Below are 27,188 nucleotides of genomic sequence, written 5' to 3'. Positions count from 1 at the left end.
CTATATATATATACATATATATATATTTTTTTTTTTTTTACTATGTTGTACCATTACTTTCAACCCCTAGAATGTAAATTCCACCAGAGTAAGCCCTTTGTTTTATTTATTTATCTATATTTACTTATTGGAGTATGATTGCTTTACAGTGTTGTGTTAGTTTCCGCTGTACAGTGAAGTGAATCAGCTACACGTATACATATATCCCCTCCCTCCCACCTCCCCCACATCCCACCCATCTAGGTCGTCACAGAGCACCAAGCTGAGCTTCCTGTGCTTTATGGCATGTGCCCACTTGCTGTCTGTTTTACACGTGGTAGTGTATATATGTCAATGCTAATCTCCCAGTTCGTCCCACCCTCCCCTTCCCACCGTGGGTCCCCATGTCCCTTCTGTATGCCTGTGTCTGTATCTGCCCTGCAAATGGGTTCCTCTGCACCATTTTCCCAAATTGCACATAAATGCGTTAATATACAATATTTGTTTTTCTGGCTTCACTCAGTATGACAAGCTCAAGGTTCATCCACATCTCTACAAATGACCCAATTTTGTTCCTTTTTATGGCTGAGTAATATTCCATTGTATATATGTACCACATCTTCTTTATCCATTTGTCTGTCAGTGAGCATTTAGGTTGCTTCCATGACCTGGCTATTGTAAATAGTGCTGCAATGAACATTGGGGTACAGGTGTCCTTTTGAATTATGGTTTTCTCAGGGTATATGCTCAGTAGTGGGATTGCTGGGTTGTATGATAGTTCAATTTTTAGTTTAAGGACCCTCCATATTGTTCTCGGTAGTGGCTGTATCACTTTACATTCCCACTAACAGTGCAAGAGTGTTCCCTTTTCTCCACACCCTCTCCAGCATTTATTGTTTGTAAATTTTTTGATGATGGCCATTCTGACCGGTGTGAGGTGATACCTCATTGTAGTTTTGATTTGCATTTCTCTAATAATTAGTGATGTTGAGCATCTTTTCATGTTCCTCTTGGCCATCTGTATGTCTGCTTTGGTGAAACGTCTATTTAGGTTTTCTGCCCATTTTTTAATTGGGTTGTTTGTTTTTTTGATATTGAGCTCCATGAGCTGTTTATATTTTGGAGATTAATCCTTTGCTGCTTTGTTTGCAAATATTTTCTCCCATTCTGAGGGTTGTCTTTTCGTCTTGTTTATGGTTTCCTTTGCAGTGCAGAAGGTTTTAAGTTTAATTAGGTTCTATTTGTTTATTTTTGTTTTTATTTTCATTACTCTAGGAGGTGGGTCAAAAAGATCTTGCTGTGGTTTATGTCAAAGAGTGTTTTTCCTGTTTTCCTCTAAGAGTTTTACACTGTCCCGTCTTCCATTTAGGTCTTTAATCCATTTTAAGTGTATTTTTGCGTATGGTGTTAGGGAGTGTTCTAATTTTCATTCTTTCACATATAGCTGCCCAGTTTTCCCAGCACCACTTACTGAAGAGGCTGTCTTTTCTCCATTGTATGTTCTTGGATCCTTTGTCATAAATTAAGTGACCATATGTACGTGGGCTTTCTATCTCTGGGCTTTCTATCCTGTTCCATTGTTCTATATTTCTGTTTTTGTGCCATTACCATATTGTCTTGATTACTGTGGCTTTATAGTATAGTTTGAAGGCGGGGAGCCTGATTCCCCCAGCTCTGTTTTTCTTAAGATTGCTTTGTCTATTCAGGGTCTTTTGTGTTTCCATACAAATTGTAAAATATTTTGTTCTAATTATGTGAAGAATGCTATTGGTAATTTGATAGGGATTGCATTGAATATGTAGGTTGCTTTGGGTAGTATAGTCATTTTCACAATATTGATTCTTCCAATCCAAGAACATGGTGTGTCTCTCCCTCTGTTGGTGTCATCTTTGATTTCCTTCATCAGTGTTTTATAGTTTCTGAGTACAGATCTTTTGCCTCCTTAGGTAGGTTTATTCCTTGGTATTTTATTCTTTTTGTTGCAGTGGTAAATGGGATTGTTTCCTTAATTTCTCTTTCTGATTTTTCATCATTAGTGTATAGGAATGCTAGAGGTTAATTTTGTATCCTGCAACTTTACCAAATTCATTGATTAGCTCTAATAGTTTTCTGGTGGCATCTTTAGGATTTTCTATGTATAGTATCATGTCACCTGCAAACAGTGACAGTTTTGCTTCTTCTTTTCCAATTTGGATTCCTTTTCTTTTTCTTCTCTGATTGTCATGGTTAGGACTTCCGAAACTGTGTTGAATAAGAGTGGCGAGAGTGGACATCCTTGTCTTGTTCCTGATATTAGTGGAAACACTTTCAGTTTTTCACCATTGAGAATAACGTTTGCTGTGGGTTTGTCATATATGGCCTTTATGTTGAGGTAGGTTTCCTCTGTGCCCATTTTCTGGAGAGTTTTTATAATAAATTGGTGCTGAATTTTGTCAAAAGCTTTTTCTCCATCTGTTGAGATGATCATATGGTTTTTATTCCTTAATTTGTTAATATGGTGTATCACATTGATTGATTTGCGTATATTGAAGAATCCTTGCATTCCTGGGATAAATTCCACTTGATCGTGGTGTATGATCCTTTTAATGTGTTGCTGGATTCTGTTTGCTAGTATTTTCTTGAGGATTTTTGCATCTATGTTCATCAGTGACATTGATCTGTAATTTTTATGTGTATTATAACGTCTAGTTTTGGTATCAGGGTGATGGTGGCCTCGTTGAACAAATTTGGGAGTGTTCCTCCCTCTGCAGGTTTTTGGAAGAGTTTGAGAAGGATAGGTATTAGCTCTTCTCTAAATGTTTGCTAGAATTTGCCTATGAAGCCATCTGGTCCTAGACTTCTGTTTGTTGAAAAAGATTTTTAATTTCAGTTTCAATTTCATTACTTGTGATAGGTCTGTTTATATTTTCTATTTCTTCTTGGTTCAGTCTTGGAAAATTGTACCTTTCCAAGAATTTCTCCCATTTCTTCCAGGTTGTCCATTTTATTGACATATAGTTGTTTGTAGTAGTCTCTGATAATCCTTTGTATTTCTGCAGTGTCAGTTGTGATTGCTATTTTCATTTCTAATTTTATTGATTTGCATCCTCTTCCTTTTTTCTTGATGAGTCTGTCTAAAGGTTAATCAATTTTGTTTCTCTTCTCAAAGAACCAACTTTTAGTTTCATTGATTTTTGCTATTGTTTTCTTCATTTCTATTTCATTTATTTCTGCTCTGATCTTTATGATTTCTTTCCTTCTACTGACTTTGGGTTTTCTTTGTTCTTTTTTTCTATAGTTGCTTTAGGTGTAAGGTTAGATTGTTTGAGATTTTTCTTGTTTCTTTGGTGAGATTGAATTGCTATAAACTTCCCTCTTAGAACTGTTTTTTTTGCGTCCCACAGGTTTTGGGTCATCGTGTTTTCATTGTCATTTGTGTCTATGTATGTTTTTATTTCCTCTTTGATTTCTTCAGTGATCTCTTGGTTATTTAGTAGTTCACTGTTTAGCCTCCATGTATTTGTGTTATTTACAGTTTTTTCCCTGTAATTGATTTCTAATCTCACAGCATTGTGGTCAGAAAAGATGCTTGATATGTTTTCAGTTTTCTTAAATTTTCCGAGGCTTGCTTTGTGACCCAAGATGTGATCTATCCTGGAGAATGTTCTGTGTGCACTTGAGAGGAAAGTGTATTCTGCCACTTTCAGGTGGAATGTCCTATAAATATCAATTAAGTCTATCTGGTCTATTGTGTCATTTAAATCTTGTGTTTCCTTATTAATTTTCTGTCTGGATGATCTGTCCATTGGTGTAAGTGGGGTGTTAAAGTCCCCCACTATTATTGTGTTACTGTCAGTTTCCCCTTTTATAGCTGTTAGCATTTGCCTTATGTATTGAGGTGCTCCTATATTGGGTACATATATATTTATAATTGTTATAGCTTCTTCTTGGATTGATCCCTTGATCATTATGTAGTGTCCTTCCTTGTCTCTTGTTAACATTCTTTATTTTAAAGTCTGTTTTATCTGGTATGAGTATTGCTATTCCTGCTTTCTTTTGATTTCCATTTGCATGGAGTATCTCTTTCCATCCCCTCACTTTCAGTCTGTATGTGTTCCTAGGTCTGAAGTGGATTTCTTGTAGACAGCATACATATGGGTCTTGTTTTTATATCCATTCAGCCAGTCTGTGTCTTTTGGTTGGAGCATTTAATCCATTTACAGTCAAGGTAGTTTTCTATATGTATGTTCCTATTACCATTTTCTTAATTGTTTTGGGTTTGTTTTTGTGGGTCCTTTTCTTCTCTTGTGTTCCTGCCTAGGGAGGTTCCTTTAGCATTTGTTGTAAAGCTGGTTTGGTGGTGCTGAATTCTTTTTGCTGAACTTTTGCTTGTATGTAAAGCTTTTGATTTCTCCATCTGAATGAGATCCTTGCCAGGTAGAGTAATCTTGATTGTAGGTTTTTCTTTCATCTCTTTAAGTATATCCTGCCACTCCCTTCTGGCCTGCAGAGTTTCTGCTGAAAAATCAGCTGATAACCTTATGGGGAGTCCCATGTATGTTATTTTTTGCTTTTCCCTTGCTGCTTTTAATATTTTTTCTTTGAATTTAATTTTTGATAGTTTGATTAACATGTGTCTTGGAGTGTTTCTCCTTGGTTTTATCCTGTATGGGACTCTCTGTGCTTCCTGGACTTGGTTGGGTATTCCCTTTCCCACTTAAGGAAGTTTTCGACTATAATCTCTTCAGATATTTTCTCAGACCCTTTCTTTTTCTCTTCTTCTTCTGGGACCCCTATAATTCGAATGTTGGTACGTTTAGTGTTGTCCCAGAAATCTCTGAGATTCTCTTCAATTCTTTTCATTCTTTTTTCTTTATTCTGCTCCTCGGCAGTTATTTCCACCTTACTGTCTTCCAGCCAACTTATTCGTTCTTCTCCCTCAGTTATTCTGTTATTGATTCCTTCTAGTGTATTTTTCAGTTCAGTTATTGTATTGTTCATCTCTGTTTGTTCTTTAATTCTTCTAGATCTTTGTCAAACATTTCTTGTATTTTCTCGATCCGTGCCTCCATCTTTTCCCAAGATTCTGGATCATCTTTACTATCATTACTTTGAATTCTTGTTCAGGTAGGTTGCCTATTTCCTCTTCATTTATTTGGTCTTGTAGGTTTTCACCTTGCTCTTTCATCTGTAACATATTTTTTTGTCATCTCGGTTTTTGTTTTTTTTTTTAATGGGTGGGATTCTGTTTCTGTCTTCCTGGTTGTTTGGCCTGAGGCTTCCCGCACTGGAGTTTGTAGGCTGTTGGGTAGAGCCGGGTCTTGGTGCTAAGATGAGGACCTATGGGAGATCTCACTCTGCTGAATATTCCCTGGGGTCTGAGGTTCTTTGTTAGTCCAGTAGTCCTGACTCAGAGCTCCCACCACAGGAGCTCAGGCCCGAACCCCGGCTTGTGAACCAAGATCCTGCAAGCTGCGCAGGGTGGCAAAAAAAAAAAAAAAAAGGAGCAGAATAATAACAGAGTAAAAAATAAAATAAGATGAGAAAACTAACAGATGTGTTAGAAAAAATAAAAATATAGGTGAAACAACAGCCAGAAGGTGAAACAGAACCACAGTAGCATACACACAAAAAACAAACAGCTGGAAAAGGCCTTGGCTGTGGGAGGCGGGGCTTTGGTGGGGGTGGGGTTTAGGCTGGGGCAGGGTCTAGGTTTAGAACCCGCATGATCGGGAAAGGCCCTGGGGTGGGGGGGGGCTTAGGGTCAGCACGGCTGGAGGGGCCCAGGAACGCCTCTGGCCTCGAAGGCCAGAGGAGCAGGCCCAGGACCCCAGCAGGCTTTCTGGGCCCGAGTGGGTGGGGGAAACACTAGGTGCATTCCCCCCAGCCTCTGATTCCGGTGGCTCCTTTCCCGTTCGTCTCTCCTCTTCTCATTGCCCGCCCCACCCGCCCCATGACCCGTGCAGCTGGAGGGGGCCCTGAAAGGCAGGGGACCAGGCCTGGAAGCCCAGCAGGCTTCCCAGGGCCCAGGTGGGTGGGGAAAACTAGCCGCATCTCCCCCGATCCTCCGATCCTGGAGGGCCCCTCCCTGTCTGCCCCTCCTCCTCTTCTCCCCTTCCCTACACCCCTAGGACCAGCATGGCTGGAGAGGGCCCCAGAAGGTGGAGAACCCAGCCCGGGACCCAGCAGGCCTCCCGGGGCCTGATTGGGCAGGGGAAATGCTAGCTGCACTCTCCCCTGATCCTCCGAGCCCCCGAGGGTCCCTCCAGGTGTGGGAACCCCTCCCCTCTCCCAGCCACCCCTCAGGGGCACCGGTCCCATCCGGCCTCCACTTTTCCTCCTACCCAGTCGCTCGGGGGCTCCTCCTGTCTCCTTGAGTGTCGAGGTCCCCCACCAGCATCTGGCAGGTGCCCTAGTTGTGGGGAGACGTGAACTCCGTGTCCTCCCACTCCACCACCTTGACTCCACCAAGCCCTTTGTTTTATTCACCACTAATGCCCCAGCAGTTAGAATTGTGTCTGGCATAGTTGATGCCAGAAAAATCGTTGCTGAATGAATGAACTTGAAGGGATAAAAGGAAGCCTTATGTATCCATCAGGTTTTGCCTGTTATGATGTGCTTGTGCATGTATTTTCTCCTTTGCCCTCCTTCCCCATGTCACTGTAGGAGGACAGCCCTGTGGGACAGCTAAGGCAGTTGTTCTCCTAGTTTGATGGTTGAGGAAACTGAGACTCAGAGACATGCAGTGATTTATGAGCACTGATTTGTATCTCCCCTTGAGTGTCTGTTGGCCAACTCAGCATGTACAAAAACGAACTCCTCTCTTCCCATCTCGGGTATGACTACTTCTTTCATCCATTACTTGGGCCAAAAGCCTTGGTGTCTTATTGACGCTGTCTCTCACATTCCACACGGGACAGTAGAGGATGCTCTCGGAGCTGTATCCGAAGATGCCCAGACTCCAGCCCTTGCTCTCGACCTCACTGCCACCACGCCAGTCAGTTTCTTCTCATCTGTTCTGCTCCTCAGTTATTCAGGGGCAAAGTCATACCAGCAGAGGGACAGCAAGGCTGAGAGAGAGGTCAGGACAGTGGAGAGTATGTGAGGGGGTCTCCCAGGTAAGGAGCAGGAAAATTAAAAGGAATTACCACACAGTATTGATGGCTGGCAGTGAAGGAGGTAAGGCCAGCCTGCAGGCAAAGAGCTGGTTTGTGTGAATGGGAACAGAAGACAACCGAAGATTGCTGTTCTTAAAGGGGATTTTGGAGTTTCAGATCTAGAACGTAAAACTGTATCAAGTAAGAATTTAAGGTCAGAGAATGTCTGAAGAAGAGCTTGGGGATCTTAGTGCCAAATTTCTGAAAGGGTTATTGGTGCGAATGTTGAAGCTCTCAAAGGTCATGGCCTGGGGTGTGGCAGCCAGGAGGCCAACTTCCTGTGCTGAGGTCATCCAGGGATGTGCGAGAATTTCCTGGATGCTGGTAGGGAACTTCAGGATGAGTAATTCAGAACCCAGAAGCAGGGGAGATGTTGAGGGTTTGGACAGATGATGGATTGAAGTGGCAATGGGAAGATAGAACAGCCCTGGTCTCCTTTCTCCATGAGCAGAGGGCGGGGGGAGAGACAGCGGCCTTCAAGGTCAGGGTTATAGATGATATTTCTTCATGAGCCTCTGTGTGCTCCGTCCTCCTCTAAGGACTGAGGATGCAAGAAAAGGTGCGAGATGTGGTTGTTATCCCCAAGGAGCATGCAGTGGTACCCAGGCACTACTGTTGCCTACGAAATATTTAGAGGTACGTGTCATTGTAGCCCCGTTGCAATTACCACTAACTCTGTTAATATCTCCTCAGTAAATCTAGGTGTTTCCATGAGAAGTTGAATTTATTGGGCATTTTTAGAAGAATGTCCTTAGTTATCAGCTCTTTCACCAATAGGTTCCCTTTGGGCAGAAATAGAAAGCTCATGGCTCAGAGTCCTCCTTAAAGCTTTACCACAAATTCAGATCATTTGAATTCCAGTACTCTGTTGAATTCATCTAAAAACAGTGTCTTCAATTACTCTGGATTTTTTTCCCTCATAGCAAAGAACTGGGGCATGAACAAACAAGGGCATGGCCTAGCTTTCAACCTGTTCACTATTCAAGTTCTGGGAAAAACGCCTTCGGCACTGCCAAGACGAAAGGGTTTTAAGTCACTTAGATTGCTCCTAGAAAAAAAATTGACTTTGTGAAAGGCAGGCATTGCTTAAGAATGATGATACTTGCCACGTCCACAGCAGCTCACATGGTATCTAGCACATATTAAGTGCTCAGAAATGTTTGTTGATGACTCATTGACCATTTATCACTTTCTGAAGGGGAGAGAGGTGACAGGGAATGAGCAGGAACCAGAAAAATAATTACAAAATATTAGAACTAGAAGGGAATGATGGACCACCTAGCAAGTACTCTCAGAAAGCCAGCCCTGGTTACTATAGTGGTTGCTGACTATCCTGTACCACTATGTTCCAAAGTTAGTAACTGGTTACAAAGGTGAATGCGGACTTGGGACCTCATCACATCAGCTTGGTTGGCTGGTGTCAGCCAGCTCCCAGCACTTTGGGATATTTAAAAACATTTCCTTAGGGGTTTATTATAGGGGAGTTCCTTTCTCACACTACTTGTTTTTTAATAGCCATTCATTTACGTAGATACACAAAGACTTAATTCAGGCTTAAGGAGGCCTCAGTCAGTCCAAAGACAAGTCCCCAGTCAAAAAACATTGAAAGTGAAAACTTAAAGTCGTATGAGTGGACTCACTGGCTAAAAATATCTCCCCAAATGCAGGTTTTTTTTTTTTCCTTCCCTGGACTCTGCAGACAGAGAGCAGACCACGAGCAGACTGGGTTTTGCTTCACCTTCACAGGCAGACATGGGGCTCGCAGGAAAGCTGGTTGTAGCAACAGGAATTTAATACTGGGATCAGCACGTTCTCTGGATTGGATTTGAATTTTTTGTTAATATTATGCTTGGACCCCGAGAAAATGCATTCAGCCAGCCCGACTTATGACACTAAGTGACTAGTTAACCGTACATACTAATCACATAAATATGGTTTATGGAATGATATAAAGTGGTTTCTGAAATCACTTTTAAACCGTCTTTTCCACAGTAATTATACCTGCCCTGGAATACCTTAAACCAAGCGATACTGGCAACAATTAACTGAAGCATCTTTACTCTTCTGATTATCGTACAGAATTGCCACTGCAGTAAAATGACAGGGTTGTTTTAATTTCTCTTCTTCCACTGCATTTCTCTTTTTTCCCCTTTCCCATTAAAACATACTTCATAACATTTCATCATGGGAGAAGTCTGCCTAAGTTTCCAGTTGCTGAAATTTAGTTAAACCATAAAATTGTTTCCAGATTACCAACCATGAAATGGAAAGACAATCTCATTTATGAATTTATAAATCAGATAATCTCCCTCAAATGAGTCCTGAAACCAGAAACACTTTGATGATTAAACAGGAGGGAAAAAGTTTTCTCATTACCATGTGTCAAAAGAATTGTATTTCTGTGAAGTGGATTTGGCCAAGACGGTGGAACACGCATGTGCGATCCGTGTGCACAGCGCCTGGGGCATGCACTGTTTCCCGAGCAGGGGGAGAGAATCGCTCTCCCTTGACCGTCAAGCTCAAGTGTACTGAACTCTCAAGGTTCTGACAGATCATGTCTCCTTCCTGGTGACCCCACTGGTGACATAGCCTGGAGGAGGCCACCCAAGGAGCATCCAGTCCTGTCCTCACAGATACAAAAAGGAGAACAAGTGTGTGGATATCTGGACTAAACGCAGGGCTTTTGCTCTACAGCATCCAGACCCTCATCCTATGTCAACGTCATCCCTGGGTAGTCAGGAGAGTGGGGCGCCGTTTGGGGGTTTTCTTTCTCTGCATCCTAAAACCGTTGTCTAGGGGAAGATGGATGAGAAGCCAAGTACCTACTGAGCCAAGGAGGATGCCAAAGGCACGTACGAAGCCCTGTGGACACCCCTCTGAGAGGACCCACCTGTGCTGAACCATTCGGCATTTCTCACCATGGTGATGAATCTGTTGACGGTTAATGTCTTGAATCTGGAATGATTCTAGTGCTTTGTTTCAGTTTTTAATGCTGCTGCCCTCCTTTGTTAGAAATGAAAGCTGGTGACCAGAGAGGGACCAGAGAGTACACTGATTTAGCCCTAATCAGGACCGTGCCTAGGCCAGCACTGGAATCCATCTGCCGTTTCTCTCCCACCAGACTCCTGCTTATTCTCTGCATCTGTGGACTTACCTACTGTTTACATCTCTTAATGTGATTGTCTCTTGAGTGTAGTCAGTCTCCGCACCTTCGTATCCTGCACTACAGCTTCACAGAACCCGTTAAGCCTCTTCCTAACCAAAGCTGTCTAGACCCTAAGAATGTCCTGCCATTTTAAAAGAAATGAAATCCTTTGCATTTGCCTAGGATTGAATAAGAGCGTTAAACTCGTACATCTCGGGGTAGCTCTCCGCCACTCTTAGGGTCTTGAGTTTGGCTTCCAGCATTACTGTGGGAAGAATGGGGGTTCTGGACAACTTCTACCTGGAACTCAGCAGGTCCTCCCAGAAGTGGTCCATTTCCCAAGAGCTCATTTGTGTGAGTCTGTACCCCCGACACATGGACCCCATCATTTCCAAGCTGCCATGCAACTTGGGTCTGATAAACTTGGGATCTCCCATGGGTATTTACTAACCTGCTTTCGTGAGTGGAATTTCTTACTTATTTTTCTCTTTGGCAATGCACTGCTTAATGGCAGGCAGGCCGCCAAGAATACACGTATAACTGAAAATGCTCAGCAGCTCAGAAGTTTAGCGCTCACAGCTATGCCTGAAAACACTTGGAAAGTCATTCCGGGTAGATGCGTATCTCTTCTCACTGTTTGAGATTTCTTCTTTCCACGCTATTAGAACAAAGAGATCATGCTATGAATACTTAGTTTTCCCCCCAGTGGGTTGACAACCATTAACTCTCCAGACTGCACGACTTACATCCAAGAAACTCAGTATTGTGACACAACCATCCATTTTAAACTAAAGAAAATGCATGGAATTCTGAAGTCAGAAGCTTGCGATTGTGAAATGAATCTCAATGGGTTTTTTTTACGGCACGAAGAGTTATATTCCAAAGGCAAAACGCAAGACCAAAAAGTTGTGTGTGAACAAAACTACCCTTGAAAGTCCTCTTGATTGCCATGAAGTTCAAGATACAGATACAGCGTCTCTCGTGAAGTCCAGCATATCAGTTATTTTGTTCTAGTGAAAGAACAGACCACCATGACTTTTTCTGCTGGGTACCAGGTAAAGTAGTTGGCTTGTATTTAAAAGCCACAGTGTCTGAAAGTGCTGTTTGTAGCCCAGGAATCATCACCATTGCTCATACTACAAGAGGCCCATGGGACTGAGACCCCCCCCGTGAAGAATGGGGTGCCTTTTCTGTCTCAGGCTGGGACTAGACACTTGCTGATGGGATACAATGGCAGTCCAGGTGTCCACACTGTTCTAACTCTTCTCCCTTCTCTCTCTTATTGTCTTGAACTACCAAGTAGGTATAACTGAATTCACATGCCAGTGCGTGTGGGATGGCTGTCCTTAGCAGAGGTCACTCTGTGGTGGTGATTTGATAATGTGTTGGGAATACTGGTAATAGTTCCCTGGCACTGCCACTGTCTGATGTACAGAAACGTGAGCCAGTTTCAAAAGCTACATGAATTGTGCATAGCACCGGAGGGCCCTGAACAGAGAGGTGTAGTATCTGTGCCTAATATCAAAATTGGGAAGAGTTTTTATTTAGGTCTTGAGATAACCAAGTTGTTAGGGGTATTTGTTTTCCTGCTTGATCCTGTAAAAGCCCCCAGGTTCCTGTGACATTGAGTTGAGGACCCTCTACCCTCAAGGAAGACATTGATGTCAAGCACACTTTTCCGTGTTCGTAAGAGACATTCGCTTTGTGTTGCTCTTGGGCTTTACAACAAGTTTTACTCCAAACACACAACGAACATCTCCATCATTTACACCAAAGTCAGTCAGCAGCCTCCCAGCTGCGGGGAGGAACACAGCTCAGAAGTGGCCTAGGGTCCCCCTGGTGCAGAGGCCAAATAGTAAAAGAAGGGCAGAAAGGCTCAAAAACACAAAGATGCACAAAGAGAATTATTTCCAAGCTTTTCCGTTTTCCATGAGGCCTCTACTGGTCTGTCCAGTGTCTTTTCAGTAAGGTCATCGGGTTAATACTAAACTGTGTCCATCAAACCTTGAGCTCAGTGGGAATTCGCAGGCTCGGTAGCTTCCCCGAGCCAGGTTGGGGGGAACTTTGGAGGCCTGCTGAGTGGAACTTTTATAACCCCCAGATGGTCATTCACGTAGACAAACCAGTCTGAAAGTCAACATAAGCTTTAACAAACAATTCTCTTGTTTTACAGAGAGAGGATGCAAGCCATGGAGAAACAGATTGCCAGTTTAACTGGCCTTGTTCAGTCTGCGCTTTTTAAAGGGCCCCTTACAAGTAATAGCAAAGATGCATCTAGGTAAAAACAACAACAAAAAAAAAGCAAACCAATTCAAAGTAATTCAATCTGTTTCTCTTTAATGATTAAGACCATTCATTCATTCCAATCGTTTTCTTGTAATCATTTCAAGGCTGAAAATACCCGCATCTCTATGAATCATGGTTTGTTTGCTTGTCTATTTCTGGTAATTCTTTGGCCCAAGAAGGGTAAATGGGCTTCCCAGTGCATGTGGCTTCATGGACCACTGTGCAGTGCCTGCCGCCGCCATCCACATGTATCCACATCCTCCGTCATCTGAGGGCCATGAGCGTGCCTCAGCTGCACACCTGGGAAGCCTTTTCCATCCCGGCCAGTAGTGGTGCTGACGCTGAAATACCTTCATTGCTTAAAACCCTCACTAGCTGCTGCTGATTGCTTAGAATAGTGAATGGAAGCTGGGGGGGAAACGCATTTGGGAAACCGGATCGCTGACTCTCTTTTTCTTTCCTTCAGCGAGAAAATGATGAAAACCGCAGCCAATAAGAACCACACAGATGGTGCAGGTGAGTGTCCTCCAGACGGGCAGGAGGCCTGGAGGGTGCCTTTGATGAGCCTGGTTTGCTTCCAGACGTATTAACCTCTCCCCAAGTCACCTATATGATGCAACTTCAGAGGATTCTGGGGTGACTCCCTACACCACCCCTTCCCTGCTTAATGCTGAAATTCCAGATGAGTCATTAGTCCTCTCCCTTCAGTCTTCATTCATTTATTCACTTCCTCATTCATTTATTCATTTATGAGGCCATATATCCAACAAATGCTTATATGCCTGATACTGGACCAGGGCAGTGGACATCACTAGGACAAGGCTCCCTGCTCCCTAATCCGATGCAGAAAATGGATCTGGGACAGGTCATTATATGTGTGCTGAGTGTTAAGAAAAAGTGCAGGATGAATGTTTACCCAACAGAGCTGGCCTCAACCAAGGCCATTTCCCTGAGGAAGTAAAACAAACTGAGGCCGAAAGGATGAGGACAGAAGGAAAGAGCCATTCAAGTAGAGAGCAAAGCATGTACAGGTGCTGTGGTGAGGAATTTAGATACTATTCTAAGTGCAGAGGGAAGGCAGTGGAAGGTTCTACAGTGGGGAAGGGCCTCAGCCCAGCTGCAGGATGTGACCGGATGAGAAGGAGGCATGAGCTGATAGGGAGCCCCCATGGGTCAAGGCAGGAGAAAGAGGCGTGCTTGGACCAGGGCCTGCTTTCAAATGCCAGCATCCCCTCAAAGAGGCCCCGGTTATAGCCCCTGTGCCCTTTACTAGTATCCAGGTGTATTTGATGTCCATCTTATCCTGCAGACTCAAGGTGGGCCTCTCTCAAGAATATGAAGTCTTCCCTTCCCTTGGGTTAGAAATAGAAATCGTCACCAGGGACATGCTTGGCTACTGAATTACTCAGAAAGCATGTGGCAAGTTGGGTGAAACCCCTAATTTGGAGGAAGCCCCACAGAGTGTAGTGCCACCCGGTAGAGTGGACAGAACTGGGGACTTCAGTTGAGACGTCTATTGGTCCTGGTTCCGCTCCAGCCAAGTTCAGGCCCTTCAGCCGTAAAGCCAGCAGGGCTGCTCTTCCAGCATTCCAAGTCCTCATGGGATTGGTTGGTTTACTGAGAAATCAGTCAGTGACCTTGGTGGCAGCCAGAGACTCGTTTCATGGAAATTTCATAGCAACTGCCAGGTTGCTTTGGAGATATTTATTCATCTATTTTCTGATCTATTATGAACCTACAGAAGAAAAGGCGCTTATTGAACTCGTAGAAACAGCAGAAGGGTGGTTGCCGGGGGTGGGGGACATGGGAGATGTTGGTCAAAAAGTACCAACTTCCAGTTAGAAGATGAATAAGTTCTAAGGTAAAGCATGGTGATTGTAGATAACAGTGTTGAACTATATACTTGAAAGTTGCCAAGAGAATAGGTCTTAAATGTTCTCACCCCAAGAAAGACATGGTAATTATGTGACAGGATGGGCGAGTTAGATAATAATCACATGGCAATATGTAAGTGTATCAAATCAACACAACGTACACCTTAAAGTTGTACAGTGTTACAAGTGTCACATGTCAATTATAACTAATGAAGTTGGGGGGTTGGGAGGGGGAAGCTACCAAACACTAAAACATCTTACTCCTCTGGATTCTATTCTAGAAATTATTCATGTCCAGTACCATCGTTCTAATCGATATGTACATGCTGTTTTGTATTCTTCTTTATTCCTTTTCCCTTTTGGTAAAATAATAATTAATAGTAATAATAGGAAGCATTTAGTGAAGTTTCCTGTGTACCGGGCACTGTTCTAAGTGCTTTTCTGACCTGAACTTGTTACCCCCTGACGCAGCTTCATGGGATAGGCACCCTCGTGATTCCCGTGTTCCAGATGACGACGCTGAACACACATCCATACACACGTGACACACGTCAGCGTGCTCCACCAAGCATGACATGATATCTCATGACATGATACCTCATCCTTTTGTGTTAAGGTGCCCCAGTCCCTTTAAAGAAATGTAGGTTGCTTCATTTCTTCGTTTTGAAAAAGTTTGCAAATGTCTTTTTTGAAGCATGGGGGAGGGAGCAGGTGTCATTTCTTTGGGATGCATTTCCCAGAGTGGAGTTAATAAAGCCAAAGGGACAAACAGCTCAGTGGCACTGGTGACACATGCCAGTTCTCTCTTCTGAAAGGCTGGGCCAATTTTCGATGCCACTGGTAACACACACGTGGGTTTGCTCCCCTGCGTCTCTGCCGAGGTTGGTCTTTCTCATTCTAATCTGTCAGGGCTACATGTGGTCCACAGGGCTTTCGTTGCCATAGCAGCCTTGTACGGCGTGCAAAATACGTTCTTCCAGAATCCTACGAAGTTAGCGACGAGAAGTATTATCCCTGTTCTGTAGACAAGTACACGGAATTATGTAGTAAGTCAAGGAAGCTCATTTGGCCAAGGGTACATGAAAAAGGGAAACCCAGACTTGCTGTTACTTTAGGAATATTTGGTTGACCGTGGGTATAAGAGAACAGAAGGAACTTCCCATTTCACAGTCATAGCCTGTGTTTTATAGTGTATTATATCATTTAAACACATAACCCTGTAAAGAAGATGTTAGCTGTGGAGCTACTAAGATTCGCAGCCAGTCTGGCCAACCCCAAACCCATTAAATTCCCATCAAATGTGTACTTAATAAGATTTATATTAAGATATACCTGACTGAAGTAAGTTACCTAAGAGCGGACTTGGTAGGAGGAAGAAGAGGCTGTTGCCTGGAGAGGGTGAGGTGCAGGGAAGGGAGGTTCTGAGGATAAACTACCTGCTGACTCTCCTCCCTAGACTAGAATGTGACCACCCCACATTGTGGGTTCGGAGAGCGGGTCCCAGGTCCCGTGACTAATCTGAAGCGGAACTCATTTACCACTGGGGGTCCCCACCCACCAGATCAGCTCCATCCGTAGATTTTGGGGCACCTGCCTATAGCTCTCAGCCTGTCACCACTGCCACTTGCTGCCACTCCAGGTGGGGCTCCTCCCCCTCACTCTGCTTAGAGAAATAATCACAGCCAGGGCTTCCCTGGTGGCACAGTGGCTAAGAATCCGCCTGCCAGTGCAGGGGACCCCGGGTTCGAGCCCTGGTCCAGGAAGATCCCACATGCCTCAGAGCAACTAAGCCCGTGCACCACAACTACTGAGCCTGTGCCCTAGAGCCCGCGAGCCACAACTACTGAGCCTGCGTGCCACAACTACTGAGGCCCACGTGCCTAGAGACCATGCCCCGCAACAAGAGAAGCCACTGCAGTGAGAAGCCCGCACACCGCAATGAAGAGTAGCCTCCACTCACCGCAACTAGAGAAAGCCCGTGTGCAGCAACGAAGACCCAACACAGCCAAAAATAAACTAAATTTTTTTAAAAATTTAAAAAAATAATCACAGTGGGGTCCTTCTGTGCCAGACACCAGGCGGAGCAGTTTATGTGTTAATTCCATCATCCTGCACAATCACCCTTACAACCATTTTACAGATGAGGAAACTGAGGGAGAGAGAGAGGGGTTAAGTCAGTTGCCCAAGGTCACACAACTAGGAAGTGGGTGCTGAGAATGACTTCCAGGTTTCTGGTTTAAATACTTGAGTGAATAATAGTGCCATTGGCTAAAATGAGTTCAAAAGAGATTTGGGGGAAATAAGTAGAAATAATAAATTCAACCTGCTTGTGGAAAAGTCCTGTAGCAGCACGAAGGTATGGGGACGGGGCTGTAAAGAGAGTCGTGTGCTGGAGGCAAAGATGTGGAGGACGTTGGCGGGTGGCGTTGTGGAAGTGACCTCCCTTGAAGTCATGTCCCGTGAGAGAAGAAGCAGGCCAGGATTCAGAAGGTTGGCCGAGGAAGAAATTAGGAAAGAGGCTGGCCAAGATGGGCTGTGGAGAGGGAAGAAGACGAGGGAAAGGAAAGTTTCAGTTATTGAGAAGGAAAGGAGTGACTGACGAAGCCCAGCATCACATCAGGGGGCCATCATGGCAACCCAGCGTCTGTTGGATTGACAGCTGACCACTGGCCACCTTCTAAAGGGCCAGTGCAGTGAATGATGGAGTTGGAAACCGGATTTAGTGGATTAAGAGGTTATAGATGAGGAAATTTTATACATGAGCATAGGTTCCATAAAGAAACTCGGTTGTGAAAGACATATTTTAAACCCGTTATCGGTACTCAATTCTCGCAGGAGGCACGTAAACTTGAGCCTCTCCTCCACGGAGGATGTCGGCAAGGTGCAACGGTGACCTCAGAATATACGAGGAGAAGCACGATTGTTGAAGGAATATGTGCCGTCATTTGGCTGAGGAATTAGCAGGACGGTTCTCATTACCGAACAGGAGTAGCTGGCTAGCACAGTGTCATTTTTGTTGGAGAAACACCTTGAGGGTGTCATCATTTGTACAGATGAAGTTGTGTGGTGAGGGTAGGTGGGTGTGGGTGCACGCGTGCATGTGTGTACACACGCACCTGTGCCTGAGAATGTGGAGTGATGATAAAGTAACCTGAGTCTTAAAGGAAAACTTCCAGTTCATTGTCACCCCCTCAGAATACTTGTTCTTGAAGGTGCTGTGTTAACTCGGACAGGCTGCTGTTACTGGAAATGTTACTGGATGTTCTTGCACTGAGGACCTTCACAGTTAGGGAACCCTCTTTGGAATAACTACAGACATGGCAGATCTTGCTCTTTCGAGGGTGATGTTGATCTGGGGGATGGTCAAAAGTCGGTCAGAGTCATGACTGGTGATGACGCAAGTGGCCAGTTGGGCTCATAAAGATAACAAAAATCTCACCGTCTGGTCTGCTGGGTCTCCTCTGTAAATCCTTCAAATGCTTTCCCACGTGTTCCCCCGACTCTCCAAGGGGGCCACGAGAGCTGGGAGACCAGTTCTGTTGGGACGGGCACCCAGGGGTGAGGAATTTGGTGCTCCGTCAGCTCTCCGTTGGCACTGCTGAGGCCACGCAAGTAAGAGGACGGTTTCGAGGCACCTCCTTGCTCACTGGCACACCGTCCATAGCCGTGGCAGCAGCTTGCGGGGCTGTGCAATCTGGGGAAGGACAGGTTTCCACGGCTGTTGAGCCTAGATGGAAAGAGAGGCCGCTGTGCTCTGAGCGCTCCAGGTACACAGAGCAGCGAGAGGTTCTGCCGTGCAAGGCCGGCCTGGACTAAGCAAACCTTCCACTTTGTCCCTTACAGGAAAGAGAGCCGAACAGCCCCTTCAGGTGTGAGTGCGTTGTGTTGTGTGTCTGTGTGTTGTGGATTCCTTGTCTACTCTCTACTTGAAGCCTCTTCCACAGAATTGCATTGTCCTAAAAAGGAAGTAGCATCTCCTTTTGATGCGCGCACCTTGCCGATCCTGTGAGTGCTACTCGGGGTGCTTTGGGGGACATTTTTAAAACAGACTTGGTCAAAGCAGGCCCTTCCCAGATGGACTTAGGAACTACGTGAGGATGATTTAAGTTGCATTCAGGGAGCAGAAGTTTATGGCAGCAACAAAACTGTTGAGGAAGAGTTTCTCTCTGCTGCCTTTTTTTTGGATTCTTCTCCTCAAGAATATTCGCGTCATGCCTGATTTTCTCACTAAAGGAGGTGTACGCAGAGGTCCTGCTTCCTTGGGGCTGGAAACCCGAAGGGAGTACCCAGTTCCTATTAGTTTCCCCTTGGTGATCGGCCAAATCTCTGCCCAGAACTAAGTGGGTGTTCTTGGGATACATCTGCCTGTAGGGAATAGTGACAGTAAGCAGCCTGTGTTAGGGCCCAGAGTTTTAAGTTATTTTTTCTATTATAAAATTATAGGGAATTCCCTCGTGGTCTAGTGGTTAAGACTCCGTGCTACCACTGCAGGCGGCATGGGTTTGATCCCTGGTCTGGGAAATAAGATCCCACAAGCCATGCGATGCAGCCCCCCGCCAAAAAAATTATAGATATTCACTATGCAAATTTTAAAATACAAAAAGTGGTGATATCAAAAATAGAAAACTCACAGAATACCACCAGCTAAAGTTACTGTTACCACTTTGTTATATGTACATCTGTCTTTTTTCTGTGCAAACCCGTGTGTTTAAAGAAGACACACGGATAGACAGACAGCTAGGTTCCTTAATATGGCATCGTGCTGTACATACCGCTCTGTGATCTCCCTTCCTATAGCACCAAACTTCTAGAACATGACTACAGACTACACCCTATAACATTGCATGCACGTTCCTTAATTTATTGAAATTCGATTCCCTCTTTTTGCCCTTCAGAGAACCAGTGTCATTTTTTACGATTCTTTTCATCATGAAGGAAATGGGCATTTTCAGAGTTACCAGTAGTCTGTTGGGATGGGACTTGAAGCTTAGACTTTCCTTCCTGGCATTCTCAGGGACTTTGCTGCTCTTTTCTCCTAGGAACTCCCCAGGTTTCCGGCGGGAAGCCTCTTGGCGCCCTGGAGTCCTCGGGGCCACCCAGCCAGCTCCCGCCTGCTGGCACCTCCGCCGCCCACATGAGCCTGCTCGACATGAAGAGGAGTGTGGCCGAACTCAGGCTCCAGCTGCAGCAGATGCGACAGCTCCAGGTACAGACCGTGTTCCCTGTGGATGGTGTCCTCCGACTAAATGGCCCACAGTCAGCTTCCTCCTCCTCCCATCCGCCTCCTTCCACATCCCTGGCCCCACGGCACCTTCTCGGGGTTCTTTCCACCATCCTTTCTAGGGATAACTGAGGACCGGGGTGCAGGCGCCGTTCCGCAGGGCTCTCCTCTCCCACACACATGATCTTGGTCTAGAGCCTTCCACTGCAGTGGTAGTCTGTAGCCACTTCTTTAAGCTGGGTGTGCTTTTACACATGAAAAAAGCATTAAGCCTGTGCTTTTTGGAGGAGAGCTGAAAGCAGAAGAGCCCGTGGAGCGTTCTAGCAGCCAGTTACGACTTCCTGCTTCACAGCGTTGGGCTCTTGCTCTTCCCCACTGAGCATGTGCAAAGGTGCTGCGGGCAGCTCAGGTGTTTCGCAAGGAGCTGTGATGCATTTAGAAATAGGAGTTCAGACCAGAGGGTGAATTCATAAGGAAAAGGAGCCATCGTGGATGGCTTGAGAAAAACATCTGCATTTTATCTGGGTAGTATGTGTACGCCACAACATTCTCCTTACTCGTTCCCGCTGTTAGGAATATATGCGCTACACGGGAATCAAAGGGCAGGGAAAATGACCCTTCGTGTCACGAGTCTTGGCGAACAAATCCCATAAATCTGACGAGGCAGGGCGATAAGGAACTGGGAGGGTGGACCTTTGTGAGGTCATCTGTCTGCTCCACGGAGGAGCCTCACGTCTCTCTGCCCTTGGTGGCAGGTTGGTGAATGTGCACGTAGTACTGGCTTAGCCTATCCCCAGGTGTCCTCCTGGACTTCGAGAAGCTCACAGTGCAAACGTTAGGACAAGGCACATGTAGCCAGGAGCAGCCGCACAGCTGCGGTGCCCTCAGTGGGTTGCAGGCTCCTGTGCTGGTGCGTCCAGGAAGGAAAGGGCTTCAGAGCACAGCTGCTCTCTGCCTTCAGCTCGCCGATGCATGAGTCCTGCATTTTCCTGAGTAAAGCTTCGAAGATGATTTCCCCTTGCCCTCTACCTACTGGAGAACAAACAGGAGGGGAAGGTAGCTTGAGAGCCTGCCTTGAGGTCCCATCGCCGACCAGGCTGCTCACGCTTAGGTCTCCAAAGGCTACTCTGCCTCTCAGGCAACGTCCCAGACTCCTGGACAGCCCCTGCGAATTCACTTAAATCCTCTTCTGAATCATGTCACCGGGGACGTTCCCCATCCTTTACGTTCGCTTCTCCTTGCTTTGTGATTTTAAAGACACTTTGCAGTGAAATGAAGTGTACAGGTTGGGCTGAGGGTGTGTGCAGGGTGCCAAAATCCAGTGCCCACAGTGTCTGGCGTTAACTTGAGTGGACGAGGGACAGTGACAAGTTGGCCTCTCTAAAGGACAGTTGCCACTCAGCTCCAGGCAGCTGTTGACCTGGTAGAATGAGAGTCCATTGTTTCTAGATGTTTCGGTGTTTCAAGAGAATCTGGAGGTTTTATATAAAATACCTGTACTCATTCTAAAAATGTTGGAAGGCAATTTAAAAATCAATTATTTCGTACTCTGCAGGCCAGAGAGGGTCTGTGGGCTCCCAGGTTCTTACCTGGGGGTTATGGAGGTTAAGCCCCCATCTTGGGCTGCATCTGCCTTTTAGTGCCACCTGCTGGCCATTTGGAAATTGTGCACCCCTAGTTGGACCTTCACAAGAAAAAAATTCCTAAATGCGTCGTGTGTATGGTAGTTCCTACTGCTTTCAAAAGTGAGCATCTGCTGGTTTGGGGCAGAGGTGGAATTGCCCTGAGGTGTGGCGCATTTGATACCTAGGCCGTGATGTGTGAGGCTGCAGCGTCACCCTGCTGGTGGCCGGCAGTGTTTGGTCCTCTGGCCAGGAGGGAGGGCTCTCCCACGACTTGGCGCTCCTTGTAACCCATGAACTGGGGAGGCTCAGTTGCAAAATCACAGCTTCTCAAACAAAGAGGTTCTATAGTCAAGTCCGGGACACTATCTTAACCACGCAGTTTTCTTTATTGCCCCAGAGCTGCTCAGCTTTCCTGGTTTCTGGGTAAAGGACACCGAGCAGGTGTGCTCTAGAGCTGAGACGTTGGTACAGTTCTAAAGCACAGGCACGTGGGGAAAGAGAAGCACTTTGTTTCCTAACCTGGATGCTCTTATTTCTACCTCGGTCTTGGCATCCTCCGTGCCCCCATCAGGTTTAAGGGGAGTCTATTTGAGACAAAACCAGTTTAGAATAATTAAGCTATCTCAGCACCAGTCCCCCCTCAGTACATGTATTATACACCAAAAGTAAAGTGCAGCCCCCCAAAATGATTATAAGCCCAATAATGGAGCTATGATTAGAGAGCTCCGAAACTCCAGAACAGTCTCAAAAGAACTAAAATTGAATTAGAAATTCAAATGTTATAAAATAGTGAAAATGAATGAAATCTGTGTGTGCTTGGCAGCCGGCTCCAGTAATTAGATAATTAAATCAATGGGAAAATCCTAGACTGTCAAGCATAGTCTATTTGAGCATTTCATTTGCAGAACTGATGGATTATTCTCCAAAGCAGAAATTTGATGCAGGCACTGTGGGGCGTATAGATTTAAATAGGACAAAAAGAATGTTGAGGGAGGTGAAGGAGCCTGAGAAAATGATCCAAAAAAACATGAAAACTTCGCTCCCATCTTTCTGCTCACCAGTCTCGCGTGAGTTACCAGTCTCAGAGAACGATTCTTAATCCTGGCTACGCATTAGAATCACCTGAGGCCTTTCACAGAAATATTGATACCCAGACACCCCTGCCAGAGTCTGACTTCATTGGTATGGATCAAAGGCCAAGCACTGGTGGTTCTAGAATGTTCCAGGGTGAGAACTACTGCTCTCAGATATTATGAACTCTCAGTCCATTGAGATGCCTTTTGGAAATTGAGATCTCAGCCAGCTATCACAAGAGGTGAGGCAGAAACACCCTGTAAGCATGAAAAACACACCCAGTGACTTCAAAGCCCTGATTCTAAACAATGCGCCCCATTCCCAGTGGCTAATCAGACGTATTCTCTGCTTGGTCATAAACGATAAGAGCTATATGGAACTTTTATATTGTGATGGTCCCACTCCCAGGTGAGGGCTGCACCTGCAGTTAGCTGGCAACAGTGGAAAAAGAGACAGGGGAAGGTCTGGCACCTAATAAATGTGCCCTTCAAAAGATGATTGTCTATTACCTTTTCTGGTATGATATAGAAAAAAAACAAAAGTGATGAGCTACATCTTTTTTCCAAAATGCCACAATACTTGGGTGTTACTAAGGTCGTCCAGTATCCACAGAAGTGGCTGCAGTTCTGCCCTCCTTTGTGGGCTTGAGGGGAGAGAGAAATTTCTGGAAGAGTGGGTTCAAGTTCCTCGGGGGGGGCAGATGAGACTTGGCCTCCTTCTCCAGTTCCCACAATTTTTTTCTTTGTCCCTTATCTCTTCCTTGTGCTTCCCGATAAACTGAAAATTAGATTATTCTGAACTTGGTGTTCCATTTTTAAGACTACTGAGAATTTACTGTGTGTTCCCAAGAGAGGGAAGAGGTAAGACATCAACATAAGAAAGAAACATAGCAGGACACAGAGCCATTGTACTTGAAATGATATGATTCAGCACAGTTATCTTAAGGTATCTTTTCATAAGGTAGTGCCTCATACAAATGTGCCAGAGTCTCATTTATCTTCTGACATTCAAAATAACGGTCACGGGAATGTGTGTCCCTGAGAAAAGCACTCGAGAGGTTGGCCCGTGCTGAGCAGGCCTATTTCTCCCCACCAGGCAGAAATAATCAGTGGAACTAGCACAGGAGTTGACAATCAGGCTGCCATACAATGTATCAAGCCCTAGACAGACCTGCACACAGAGGCTGTCTAAGACGGGGCAACACCTCCCAGATAACACGTGCTTGTGACGAGGCACCCGATACCTGGTTCCCTACAGCCTGGGGAGCTAAGCTGGGTGGTCAGGAGTCATTCTGGGGTCTGGCTGTTAGGGAACTTCCTGACCTGTTGTACAGCCACTGTTTACTGTCACTGCTGGACAGCAAAATCAGTTCAGTTCAACGACACTGCTGGCAAGACCGACGGTCTTAAATTTTACCTGAGAAATCAAGATGAGTATGTGAGGTACATGTCCATTTTGAGGTGGGTGGAATTAGGTTTAGGCAGTTTCCTAGCTTCTCAGTGAAGCTGATATGGATAACTTGTTTGGTCCACTTAAATTTTTAATAGCGAAGAGCGTTACTTCCGTCTGAGTATTTTTATAAAAACGTCAAGGCACAGAATAAAGTGAAGTTTCCAGAGATGAAGGGATAACTACAACTGTGCTTGCCTTCCTACTGTTGACATCTAGATCACTGAAAAATAAGTAAGTGTGTGAAACAACTCTATTCAGACATTGGACAACAGACAACACAGGAGTGTGGTCCTTAGGAGAATGGAAGGGAAGGAGGTGAAACCTGTAACTTCCTCAGCTTTCTGTCTGGGGACACTTTTTAGATTGTGACGCAGAGAGGGATAACCCAAACAGAGCACTGGCCATCCAGCTGAGTTGAGGGTAAAGAGCTGAAGCAGCTGGAAGTTGTGGAGCGAAGTACCAAATAAAAGGAAGGTCTGTGGGAAAGAATTATGTAAATCTGTGGATCTGTTGTCGACTAGTAATCCAAGCATGCGTATTGTGAAAGACCACTAAGCCAGACACAAAGTGGGAGGCTGTACGCCAGAAATTTCCCAGAGCTCACACAGGGAGATGTTTATGTCTTAACCAGCAGGCACAAAGAGGTTTTATTAATCACCTGGGGCATTCAGTAGCAATCAGAGAAAGGCCATGCTTCAGTCTTAAGACTAAACTAGCCCTAGAGTAAAGGCTACCCTAGATTCACCCTGACAAAGCTTAAACACAAGCTTCTAAGAACAAAAACGGTCCACAAGGAGCTTAACTGTCTGCCAAAGGAAGTCTAACATCTGTAAAGGAAAACAGCAAAACCCAGAACTCCATGTCCAGCATTCAATCAAAAGTTACTAGAAAGGTGATGATGCTGAGAAATGTGACCCGTAAGCTTAAGAAAAATCAGTCAGTGGAAACCAATCAGAAATGACAGGGATAATGAGGTCATCAGCAAGGACTTTAAAACAGCTATGATAATCATTCTCAAGGATTCAAAGAAAAACATGAACACAATGAGACCCAAAAAAAAAGATATTTTAAAACTCTAAGTAAAGCTTTCAAGAGCTGAAAAACACAATATCTCAACAGACTTAATAGAAGATTAGTCACTGCTGAAACGAAATATCAGTCAGCTTGAAAAGATAGCAATGGAAATGTCCAAACTGAAGGATAGAGAAGAAAAAGTCTGAAGAAAATGAACTGAAACTTAATGGTTCTTGGGACAATATTAAGTGGCCAAGGGGGAAGAGAAAATTACTAGAAGAAACAATGGCTGAAATTTTTCCAAATTTGATGAAAGCTGTAACTCTACAGACCAAAAAACTTAATAAGCTCCTAAAAGGATAAGCACAAATGTAACCAAAGCAAAAGCAAAAGCAAATTGCTAAAAACCAAGAATAAAGAGAGAAATCTCAAAAGCAGCCAGGGGGAGGTGGAGGACACATTACATACAGGGAAACGTAAATGAGAACACTGACTTCGCAGAGACAAAAGTTAAGTCAAAAAACAATGGCATCACATTCTTAAAGTACTGAAAGTAAAAAACTCCTTCAGAAAATAGAGCTTCCCAACTCATTTTACGAAGGCAGAATTACACTAAGAGCAAAACCAGTCAAAGATATTATAAGGAAAGAAAACCACAGACCAATTTGCCTCATGAAAATATATGTAACAAATCCTTAACAAAGTAGGACCAAGTGAATCCAGCAATATACAAAAAGGGTAATACGTTATCCTGGATTTTACCCCAGGAGTCCAAGGTTGTTTTAATATGAAAAAAATGAGTCAATGTATTTGACCTTTTAGCAGAATAAAGAAGACAATCATATCATTTCAGTAAGTGCAGGGAAAAACGTGACAATATTCGATACCAATGCTAAAAGCACTCAGCGCTCTTGGGGTAGAAGGAAACTTTCTTAACCTGATAAAGGATGTCTGAAAATCCTACAGAAAACATTATAGTTAGTGGTGAAACACTATCACATTCTCCATAAAATCGGGACCAAGGCCGGAGAAGCCTCCTCTCACTTCTATTTAACTCTGTACTAAATATCCTAGCAAGTGCAGTAGGGCTGGAAAAAAAAAATAGGCACGTGGATGGGAAAGTTAAAACTATAATTGGCATTACTCGCAAATCACAATCATGATTGTGTAATATCAAATCAAAAAAGAGGGCTTCCCTGGTGGCGCAGTGGTTGGGAGTCCACCTGCCAATGCAGGGGATGCAGGTTCATGCCCCGGTCCGGGAAGATCCCACATGCTGCAGAGCAGCTGGGCCCGTGAGCCATGGCCGCTGAGCCTGCGCGTCCAGAGCCTGTGCTCCGCAACAGGAGAGGCCACAGCAGTGAGAGGCCCGTGTGTACCGCAAAAAACAAAAAAAAAAACCTTCCAGGGCCTTCCCTGGTGGTGCAGTGGTTAAGAATCCGCCTGCCAATGCAGGGGACACGGGTTCAAGCCCTGGTCCGGGAAGATCCCACATGCTGCGGAGCAACCAAGCCCGTGTGCCACAATTACTGAGCCTGTGCTCTAGAGCCTGCGAGCCACAACTACTGAGCCCACGTGCCACAACTACTGAAGCCCGCACGCCTAGAGCCCGTGCTCCACAACAAGAAAAGCCACCACGATGAGAAGCCCACGTGCAGAAGCAATGAAGAGTAGCCCCTGCTCGCCACAACTAGAGAAAGCCCACGTGCAGGAATGAAGACCCAACACAGCCAAAAATAAATTTTAAAAAAAGATGCTTCCAGAAATAAGTGAATATAAACAAGATCACCAGAATCAAGTCAATATGTAAAAACATTAAAATGTTAGTACATGCAACGTACTAAATGCATACAATAGAACGCCACTCAGCATGAAAAATAATGAACTACTAAAACTCTCAACAGCATGGCTGGATCTCAAGAACAATATCCTGAAGGGAAAGAAGCCAGACACAAAACATTTCATAGTGTGCAATTCCATTTGTATGACATTCTAGAACAGGAAGAACTAAGCTAGAGGGACAAAACGCATATCGGTGGTTTCCTTGAGCTGGGGGTTAGGAGACTGCGTGCAGAGTGTCACGAAGGAATTTCCTAGGGTGAGAACAAATGTTGTCTCCCTTTTTAGTGGTGCTTCCATCAATGTATACATTTGGCAAAACTCATTGACCTGTGCACTTAAAATGGGTATATTTTCTAGTTTGTAAACTATACCTTAAATAGAGTTTTATTAACTGGAATTTAGAATCCCTGCTAAGCAAAACTAATCGTCATGGTTTTTTTGGTTTGTTTTTTTATTTATTTATTTATTTTTTTGCGGTACGCGGGCCTCTCACTGTTGTGGCCTCTCCCGTTGCGGAGCACAGGCTCCAGACGCGCAGGC

The 27,188-nt window shown here is 44.8% G+C and overlaps 1 protein-coding gene across 12 annotated transcripts in view; it reads left to right on the top strand.

The window, feature by feature from the left end:
* KIAA1217 (KIAA1217 ortholog) overlaps window positions 1–27,188 on the top strand; it is a 319,334-nt gene that overhangs the window by 257,626 nt on the left and 34,520 nt on the right. For 7 of the 12 annotated variants that reach the window (XM_024765947.1, XM_024765939.1, XM_024765918.1 and 4 more), the window contains 3 exons: window positions 12,434–12,538; window positions 13,013–13,062; window positions 19,460–19,626. In XM_024765947.1, the coding sequence (XP_024621715.1) occupies window positions 12,434–12,538; window positions 13,013–13,062; window positions 19,460–19,626 (322 nt within the window). The remainder of the gene's footprint in view (window positions 1–12,433; window positions 12,539–13,012; window positions 13,063–19,459; window positions 19,627–27,188) is intronic. The other 5 variants (XM_024765955.1, XM_024765972.1, XM_024765981.1 and 2 more) reach the window with 1 other exon arrangement.

This window comes from Neophocaena asiaeorientalis, unplaced genomic scaffold, assembly GCF_003031525.2.
Source record: "Neophocaena asiaeorientalis asiaeorientalis breed wild unplaced genomic scaffold, Neophocaena_asiaeorientalis_V1.1 scaffold217, whole genome shotgun sequence".
NCBI lineage: Eukaryota > Metazoa > Chordata > Mammalia > Artiodactyla > Phocoenidae > Neophocaena > Neophocaena asiaeorientalis.
This window is presented reverse-complemented; position numbering and strand designations above follow the sequence as displayed.